This window comes from Octodon degus, unplaced genomic scaffold (genome assembly GCF_000260255.1).
Source record: "Octodon degus isolate 3935 unplaced genomic scaffold, OctDeg1.0 scaffold00251, whole genome shotgun sequence".
NCBI lineage: Eukaryota > Metazoa > Chordata > Mammalia > Rodentia > Octodontidae > Octodon > Octodon degus.
The window spans coordinates 522,665-533,029 of NW_004524827.1; the positions used below are offsets into that span (position 1 = coordinate 522,665).

At 36.4% G+C, this 10,365-nt stretch overlaps 1 protein-coding gene across 2 annotated transcripts in view; it reads left to right on the top strand.

Moving 5' to 3' along the window:
- The window catches only part of Xiap (X-linked inhibitor of apoptosis), a 71,375-nt gene extending 66,719 nt beyond the window's left edge, over positions 1–4,656 (top strand). For both annotated transcript variants that reach the window (XM_023706337.1, XM_004646066.2), the window contains exon 7: positions 3,980–4,656. In XM_023706337.1, coding sequence (XP_023562105.1) covers positions 3,980–4,173 — 194 coding nt within the window. In that variant the 3' untranslated portion in view covers positions 4,174–4,656. The remainder of the gene's footprint in view (positions 1–3,979) is intronic.
- Positions 4,657–10,365: the final 5,709 nt, after the last annotated feature.

The following is a 10,365-nucleotide window of genomic DNA, read 5'->3' on the forward strand; positions in this document are numbered from 1 at the left end:
CCTGCTTTCCTTTTACTTGTATTATACCTTTCTATTTGTATTTCTTCTTTTGAGTTCTTATACTAGGGAAACTATACGATATTTACATGCGTGTCTGGTTTATTTCACTTATGAGTATATGTTCAAGTGACATCCACTTCAATATAAAGGCTTTGAGTTTATCATTCTTAATAGCTGAATAATACTCCATTGTGTAAAAATACCACATCTTTCTCAACCATTCCTCAGGTGATGGGAATGTTCATTATTTTGGAAGAATTAGATTCTTTTTAAGTTACGGCAAAATACACATACAACCTTTTCACATCTCAGGGCTAGAATTAGAACTGAGTGGTAGAGCACTTACCTACCTAGCAGAAGGCCCTGGCTCCATCCCCAGCACCACAGAAATATTTTACCTTTGTTAAGTGTACAATTCAGTAACATTAGTTGTATGTTATTGAATATACTGTGGTGGGCCGGGGAGATGGCTCAGTAGAATAAGTGCTTCTCTGGCAAGTGCAATGGCCTGAGTTCAATCCCCAGTTCTGCAAAATAAATAAATAAATAAATAAATAAATAAATAAATAAATAAATAAATAAAATGAATATACTGTGGAATGACCAACGTTTAGAACATTTTTTGGTTTTGGCTTGGTGCTGAGGATTGAACACCGCACCAAGCAATATCCCCAGCTCAAGTCTATAGCTTTTATTATACCCAAAAAGTTTCTTATTTTTATTAGCATTTTTGTGATGCATAATAGTTATAGTCACTTTGGGGGATTGGTACATATGTATGTCTTTTTTTTTTTTTTTTTTTTTGCGGTCCTGGGGATTGAACTCAGGACCTCTGCTTGTCAAGCAAGTGCTTATTCTACTGAGCTATCTCCTCAGCCCAAATGTATCTTATATTTACTTTGGGAGGGGCAGAACTGGGAATTGAACTCAGGCCTTTATGCTTGCCAGGCAAGCACTTATTCAACTGAGCTATCTCCCTGGCCCCTTGTATGTCATTTCTTGATTATTTGTGTTCCCTGTATATCCTCCTTTCTACCATTTTACCACCATTTCTCTGATCCCCTGTTCCTCTTTCCAAAAAGTCAGGCTGGTGAGATGGCTCAGTGGTCTAGAGCACCTACTTAGAACAAGCTTAGCAAAGCACAAGGACTGCGGTTCAATCCCCCAGCACCACATGCCAGCCAGCCCCGCCCCCTGGTGGGCTGAGCAGGACACACACACACACACACACACACACAAATAAAAAATTAAAAAAAAAAACCAAAAACAAAAAGTCTGCCTCCCGGTCTCCTGCCACCTCTCTTTTACCTGACCTTTTTTTTGTTTGTTTCTCGTGTGAGAGAAACCATGCAGTTATATTTAATTTTCTGTGAGTGACTTATTTAACTTAATATTAGTCTCCAGATTCATTCTTCCTGTAGATAATGTTACTTCATTCTTATGATCGAATAGTATTCCATGGTGTATACATATCACATAACACATTCTAACTGCCTTTATCATCTTCACATATTATAATTTCTTGTTTACTTGCGTTCCTAATTAGTCTACAAACTTTTTTTTTGGTCTAAGAACTACTAGGGGCCTGAATGATGTCTATAGGTTTGTTAGTTGTATCCCTACTGCCTAGAACCTAGTTAAAGTGTTTAGTATTTGTTGAATATAACTAAACTATGTTTCCCAAACATGTTTGAGAATAGTGTTCCCCAAGAGATGCCACAAAATATGAGATCCATAGTTAGATAGGGAAATGTATTCTATATTTCAAGACGAGACACACATTGTACATAATGCACTGTACTCAATGGCAATATGTTCCAAATGCCAATGTGCTTGATGCAAGAAATTTTAGATTTAGTGAAAAGTGGCCAAGAAATCTTCTATTAAACATGTCTCAGCACTGAGCATGGCACACACGCCTACAATCCCAGTGTACCCTGGAGGCTGAGGCAGGAGGATCTTTGCAGGTTTAAGGCTAGCCTGAGGAAAAACCCCTAGCCCCAATCACACTTTAAAGTAATTTGGAAAACCTTACTTTTTAAAGTTTTTTTTATTTTAAAGAAAAAAATTCAGGGGCTGGTGAGATGGCTCAGTGGTCTAAAGCACCTACTTAGAACAAGCTTAGCAAAGTACAGCGACCGCCGCGGTTCAATCCCCCAGCACCACATGCCAGCCCGCCCTGCCCCCTGGTGGGCTGAGCTGGCCACACACACACACACACACACACACACACACACAAATAAATAAAATTAAAAAAAAAAAGAAAATATTAAAAAAAAAAAAATTCAAGACAAGATAATAGGATAACAATGGTTAATGCATTGCATATTATTATCTTTAAATTAGTTACTCAGAGTATAAGATATCAGCATTTAATTGTCCAAACAATATTAACTAGCACAAATATTTCTTTTCAGTGAACTAAAAGAAATTAGTAGTATAACTATCTTCATAATAATCTTGTGTGTTTATATACTATATATATATATTTTTTCCTTTTCTCCATTCCCCATCCATTTCTCTTTCCTTTTAAGTTTCTTCCCATTTCACAATATCTACTATACATTTTAGATCTTATTTACTCTTTCAACTTCTCACAAGAGGGTAGAAGACTTTAGTATACAGTGGTTTACAAAGATAGTTAAATATGTGATGCATTTTACATTGGGGCTGGAGAGATAGCTTGGTGGTATAAGCACCTGCCTAGCAAGCGCAAGGACCCAGGTTCAATCCCCATCACTGCATGTTGTGCCTGCCCCAGAACCCTAGGTGTGTGATGCTGGCCACTGAAACCGAACATGGTGGTGCATGCCTGTAATCACAGCACTGGGGAGGCTAAGATAGGAGGATCACTATGAATCCAAGCTGCATAACAAGACTCTGCCAAATACATAAATAAAAAATTTTTAAAAAGTTAAAATGTACTGCATTTGGAGTAGTACCAAGCACATGGTACTTATGCTCTAATATTATTGACTGCTGCATCTGTTTCATACATATATGACCATCAAACACATTGTTATGGCTTGTTAGCATTTCACAAAACCTATTTTGGGAAAGGCTAAATCAAGCCAGTACAACAGTGTCACCTATCTGTTGATAACGTTCCAATCTGTTATCTCTACAGAGTCTTCTGACCTCAACATTTGACTTCATTTGCCTCCTGGATATTTTTGTTAGTATGCCCAGTAAACACCTCAAAAATACCTGAAAAATATCCCAGAGCTGTACCTCATTTTGAACTCCCTATCATCATCACCATCTTCTTGTCAGCTCACTAGCAATCTTGAAGTCAGTTTTAGTTCCTCTTTCTTCCTCAGTGCTCACATCCAAACATGGAATCCTGCTTGTTGCACTGCCAAAGTGTCCCTCAAATTTATGCCTTTCTAGAATGAGAAGCACCCTTTCCATATGCTGCTTTGCTTTGCTTTGCTTTTCCTCTGTCTGTCGGTCTGTCTTTTGTGACAGGGTCTCACTGTGCAGTTCAGGCCGGCCTTGACCTCACCTTGTAGCCCAAGCTGGTCTCGAACTCACAGTGATCCTCCTACCTCGGGCTCCCAAGTGCTCGGATTACAGGAGTTGCCCCACCATGCCTGCAGTTCATATGCTTCTTTTACCTTAACCTTTGCTTTTTTGGTAACAAATTCCTATCCATGCTTAACTGTCACTTCTCCATTGTTCTTCTCCTCCATGAAGCTTTCCTCCACTAGCCTGAAGAGAAGAACTTGTTCATCTCATCCCAAAGCACTTTGTATGGAACTTTATTAGAGCACTTATCACTGTGTACTTTGTGCTTACCTCTATGGCCTGTTCTCACGTCCCTTCCCAATAGCCACTTAGGAACACATTCCGTGTGTGAGTCACCCTCATATCTGCTAGCACTCAGTGCCTGGTGCACAGCGGGGGTTCAGTAATGTTGCAGAGAATTTTAACAACTAAGAACATCTAAACCTAGTGTATTTCTTTTCTCCTTCTGCAGAGATTAGTACTGAGGAGCAACTAAGGCGCCTACAAGAAGAGAAGCTTTGCAAAATCTGTATGGATAGAAATATTGCCGTGGTTTTTATTCCTTGTGGACATCTGGTCACTTGTAAAGAGTGTGCTGAAGCAGTTGACAAATGTCCCATGTGCTACACAATCATTACTTTCAAGCAAAAAATTTTTATGTCTTAATCTCAGTCTATAATAAGCATGTTATGTTCTCCTCTTTAAAAAAAAATGTTCTCTTTATTATCCTGACTGAATGTGTGATGTGAAGGAACTGTAAGCAATCAGCATTGAATTCCATCAGCATTTGCTGCCAACTAGAAAAAAATATAAACAGCAGTGTTGTAGTTGGCGATCTAAGCCTTGAATTTCTAGATTTTTCAAGTTATTAACTGCTATCATTTACCCAATTTTTTCATTGTTATTCGATTGAAACTAGACTAAAAAGGATCATACTATAACTGCTCGTACTGTGTATTTGTAGTACGCTGACTTAGCTTCTAAAATGTAAGTGAATTAATCATCTGAATGTTTTATTCTTTTCAGATAGGCTTAACAAATGGAGCATTCTGTATGAACGTGGAGATTATAGTTAATCTCTTCAGTCACGTTTGTTTTGTGTGAAAAAGGAATGAAATGTTCCACGCTGGTGGAAAGATAGAAAATATTTTTAGATATTTGTCTTTGTGTCTTAGGATTCTATTTTCTTTAAAATTACAAATGTGTAAGTGATTTGAAAAAGTGATTTTGCCATTTCTAAAATGGTACTTAATGATAGAATATCATCTAGCCAAGATGTACTGACATTGGTGTTATATTAAATGTAAAATGCAAGTGGCAAACACTGTATAATATGAGCCAACCAAGGTGTGTGTATTTTGTACCTATAATAGAGTGAAAGATTTGGAAAGATATATGCACCAAATTGTTCAATGTGGTTTTTCTTGTTTTGGGGTTTGGTCCCAGAGGGTTTTCAGGGACCTTCACTTTGTTTTTCTTTTTATTTTTTTCTGTTTGAAATTTTTATAAGTGTGTATTACTTTTGTAATCAGAATTTTTTAGAGAGTATTTTACTGATTTAAAGGCTTAGGCATGTTCAAACGCCTGCAAAACTACTTATTGCTCAGCTTTAGTTTTTCTAATCCAAGAAGGCAGGGCAATTAACCTTTTTGGTGCCAATATAAAATTTAAGTGTTTGTATGTTTTACCTGCTTTGTGGATGAAAAAATATTTCTGAGTGGTAGTTTTCTGACAGGTAGACCATGTCTTATCTTGTTTCAAAATAAGTATTTCTGATTTTGTAAAATGAAATATAAAATATGTCTCAGATCTTCCAATTAGTAAGGATTCATCCTTAATCCTTGCTAGTTTAAGCCTGCCTAAGTCACTTTACTAAAAGATCTTTATTAACCCAGTATTTTAAACATCTTTCAGCTTATGTAGGTAAAAGTAGAAGCATGTTTGTACCTTGCTTGTAGTTATAGTGACGGCTTTCCATGTTGAGACTCTCATGGCACCTTGTATCTTGAAGTTTCATGTGAGTTTTTACTGTTAAGATGATTAACGTAAACATGTATATAGGACAAAATGTTATTCCTCTACCTATATTTTTGTTGTTGTTTTCTTGACTAGTAATAGTAGTAGATACCTTTAAAAGTGTGCTCTCAAGATCCTTAAAACTCTTGGAAATGATAAACTAGTGACAGAAGAGTAGTTGTTTTAAATATTTTTAAGAACTTGAATATGAGTCAGTATGAAAGTTTAGCAGTGCTTCATAGAATATCTGAAATTTACATTCTCATCACAGACCTATTTAACAGTAAGTAGGGCATTTTACTGTAGAGAACTATTTGAGAATGAGTGTTAAAAATAATATTTTTCTTATATTTTCCAAGAGAAAGAGTATTATTCTCCTAACCTCTGTTAACTGCTGTTAAGTGATACGCATATAAAACATTCCAAATTTAAATGAGAATTGCAAAAATTAAACAATGACTACACTATTCTTATGTAAATTCTGAGCTCTCCTTTGCACTGTCTTCCACTTAGGTTTGCTTCTATATTCATTAAGTTGAATTTGATGTGAATAGGCAAAGCTTTAAATTTACACTTGAGGCATTCTGTAAAGAGAGAAAAGTGGATTTTCTCTAGGACACTTCTGGTCCAAGTCAGGTAGACAGTAGAATCTAGTTGTTAGCCAAGGACTGAACTGAATTGTTTCAACATAAGGAAAGCTCAGTTCGTTTAAAGCTCTTCTTTTAAAGCTTGTGTGTTTAGAGTTAAGCAAGACTTTTTTCTCTCTCTCTCTCTCTGTGAGTTGTGAAATTTAGTGCATGAAGCTGATGTGGCTAACAAGTTTATTTTAAGAATTGTTTCAAAATGCTGTTGCTTCAGCACTCCAAATTCTAATCAAATGTTTTGGAGGCCTACCAGAGTTTGTCTATATTCACACTGCAAAAAGCACTGGATCTTTTCCATTTAATTGTACAAAAATTGATCACTTGCAAGGTCAAAATATAACCAGATCCAAATCACTACCCGCTCCCTGCAATAGTTCTAGTAGCTACATGTATACATTTCTTTTTTGTATAAAGTTCACTTTAGAACTTTGAATTTAGCTCCTATTTTACTACATTTTAGTCATGTGAAGGTTGAAATTATTTTGTAATAAATACTTTATATGCAATAATTAGTGTTCTGATCAAAAACTTTGAGAAATGATTTTAGCATTTATAAAATACAATCTACTTTACTCATTAGTGGATTTGTATTACCTTTCCTGCTAGATTAGCTTATCCCTCCTCCCTGTGGACAGTGGCTTAGGTGGAGTGGGCTGAGTGTAGCACATGTATGGAACATATTTGGCTATGTGTATTATGGTATTTTGTTGTGTTTTTGTTACATTATTTAAATTTGAGTAATTTTCCTGTTTTGGTCTTAATGGATAAAAATTTGTATTTTGAACTCTGAATGAAGTCTACCACAGTAGTGTTAGTTGTATATATTGTTTCATTTAGACCCAAATCACTTTGTTATTGATTACCCAAGTGATTGAGGAAAGAGGTGAAGGGAGTGGAAGAAATGGGAAAGTTGTATGTCATTGCCATTAGAGAACTCAAAATGGGGAGGAATGTTTGGCAAACAGTTCTTTTTAGTCAGATCTGCTGTTTAAAAGAAGGTAGCCAGATGAAGACACCTGTGAACTAAGAGTAATACCTGCCATCCAAGGTTAGGAGAGCTCAAGGAGATGATACCTTTAAAGCATTAGCTATAAATGTTAATTCCCCTCCTAATACTCTTTTGCATTTCCATGGGTTTGCCTTGACCTAGAAATTTGGGCTGAAACTTGGAAACAAGTCTTACATAATAACTCTTGGTGATTATTACTCATCTTTTTGGTGTTTCTCATAGTGAAGATACAAATTATAGTAAATAGGTCAAGCTCTTAAAAATATTTACATTCTTTAAAATCTTTTTCAAAACACTTATTCTTACCAAACTCAGTCTAGCTTTAAAAAAAATTGACTTAGCCCCCCATCCATTTCAATTTAACTCATATACTTAATACAATGTGGATTTCCGTCTCAGCATAATAGAATCATAGAGGGCCAGAACTGTAAGTGACTTCAGAGAGTATCTGATTCGTCCCCTTCATTTTACAAGTCAAGCAACTGAGGCTCAAGGGAGACTTAATTTATTCAAAGCTATAAGATATAGCGGAAGGAAAGTAACGAACATAATTTGAAGGTGAAAATTTTCACTAACCTTCCTGTCCTGGGAAGTCTCAAATGTTTATTTTTTTTTAATATTTGTCCCATAGTACCCTAACTTTCACTACATACTAAAGGACACTTTATAATTGATACAATAGGACAATCTTAAATACATATATCTTCAAATTAGATAATGCTACATTAATGTTTAGGTAGTATGATTCTATTTTAAAGTGTGAAGTTTGCAGAGATGCATACAGATCTTTGGCTTTTACTACATGATTATTATTGTATATCACTTAATATAACATTTAAAGTTACTATGTAAAAGCCGGGAGTGGTAGCAAAAGTCTATAATCCCAGCACTTGGGTGGCTGAGGCAGGAGTACCACAAGGTTGAGGGCAGCCTGGGCTATATGGGGAGTTCAAGGGCAGCCTACCCTACAGAAAGACCCTGTCTCAAAAAAATTACTGTGTAAGTATATCTTACCATTTTGTCTATACTTAGTAACAAATCTGCATTTTTAATTTGCTATTGCAGACTTCGATGTAATTTCTGTTAGATTTTTCATTTTTCATTACTGTGACAATTTAATATTACAGAACAGCTGATTCTTATATCATTGTATTAGAATTGTGAATAATCATGTGAAATGTTTTGAGACAGAGTACTATATTTGTGAATATAATTTTATGGCTTTTATTTCGTTTAGTAGAACCTTTCTATCAGTATGGAAAACTAAGAAAATTGATTTCTGCTGTATAATCTGGCATTTGTTGTAGATTAAAGCTTATTTTTCTGTGAATGAAGCATATTCAATAAAGTAATATTCTTTAAAATTATATTGTATTAGTTTGCATTTGTTTTACCTTTTTTTTCCCACATGATGGGTACAAGATCACTTCTCACTAAGTCTTTAAATTGCCCAGGCTGGGCTTGGACTTAGTCCTTCTGCCACAGTTTCCTAGTCTGCAAGGATCACAGTCTGTTGGCCACCGTACCCAGCTTGTTTTTATTTTCTTGTAATACAATGAAGTATCCATCTTAAAAACATTAAATGATAGTTGGGAGTGTTTGAGTGGTAAAATTTATGCCTGGCATGCATGAGGCCCTAGGTTTAATACCCAGCACTCAAAGGAAAGTAAATCTTTAAAATGTATGAAAATATGTACAATGGTTTTTCCCTTTCTCTGTAAAAATTAACTTGGTTATTGCAATAGATAGATAGTAGAGTCTTAAAAACACAATTTGAACAAGTGCATAACAACCTTAAGGACCAGCCAAATAGCATGTTAAAGCACCTGCAAGCAGGTACAGGGCTGGGGTTCAATCCCCAGGCCTGCCATGCCAGCCCCGCCCCTGGGGCTCACTGAGATGACACTTGAGACTGGGCTTAGTGGCGCACCTGTAATCCCAGCTCTTGGGAGGCTGTAAACAGGTGGATCACTACAAGTCTGATCTAGCAGTGAGACCCTGAACACCCTATAGACCCTTCCCTAAAATACAAAAAAAAAAAGTAAAAAACAAGCAAACAAACAAAAAAGAAACAGCCTTAAAACCACTATCCCCTTTGAAGATAGCAGCAAAGGAGTTTTGAGTTTGAACCTGCAGCTACTCAGAAAGTTTCATAAGCTCTAGGCAAGTGGTGGGATAAGGAGTGAGGGAAGAACTGGGGAGATGGGTCAGCAGTAGTCCTTGCCTAATATATATGAGGCCCTCAGTCCAAACTTAACTCTGCAGAAAAGAAAAAAAAAACAAGGCAATAAAGGGTCCTGTGACAGAAATTTAGAAGTAGACAGTTTGTGGCTGTCTTCCTCACAATGGAGGTTCCAAAATAAAGAGTTAAGGCTTCAGGTGCAGACTACATAGGGACTGGTTATCTAATTTTGGACAATTGTACCACTGTTACATGAGACAAATCATAGCCTTGTCATAAATGCAGTTTTTTCAACTAATATTAATCAGGATGGGGATTCTTAGCACTTGTGTTACACAAAAGTAGAAAGTATATTGAATCCATGGTATCCATCAGTTACTTTCAACAATTACCATCATTTTGCCAATCTTTTGGACCAGTGTCTTATCTGCCCACCCACACAAGTACTCTGCACCCCAGGAGCAATATTTATTCCTTCCCTAATTCCTTACTTTTTGTTTTGAGATAAGGTCTTGCTAAAAAAATTCAGGCTAACTTTGAACTCAAATTCTAGCCTAGTCTAGGCTGGCCTTGAAAGCACAACAGTACTACCTCCGCCTCTGAATGCTGGGATTTTAGGCATGTACCAGCATTCTCAGCTTCTTCTTTCTCTATTTTTAACAGAGAAGAAAAAAATTTTACAAAATGTATTTTTACTGTTTTTCATGGTAACACATGTCTGTAGTCCCAGCACTCTTGGGAGGCTGATCGAGCCCACCCTGGGTTATATTGTGACACCCTGTTTCAAGACAAAACAAAAGGTTGGATTTTTTAACTCACCACTACTGAAGCTAAACTTTAATGGACATTTAATCACAAATCAACTCCAATCCAGGCATGGTAGGAAATGCTTGCCATCTCAGCCCTGTAGTAGACCAAGATAGGAGGGTCCCACCCAGTTTAGTAATAACTCATCAGCCTAGTAATAACATAGGTCAAAGATAGGAACAAGGGCTGGGGATGTAGCT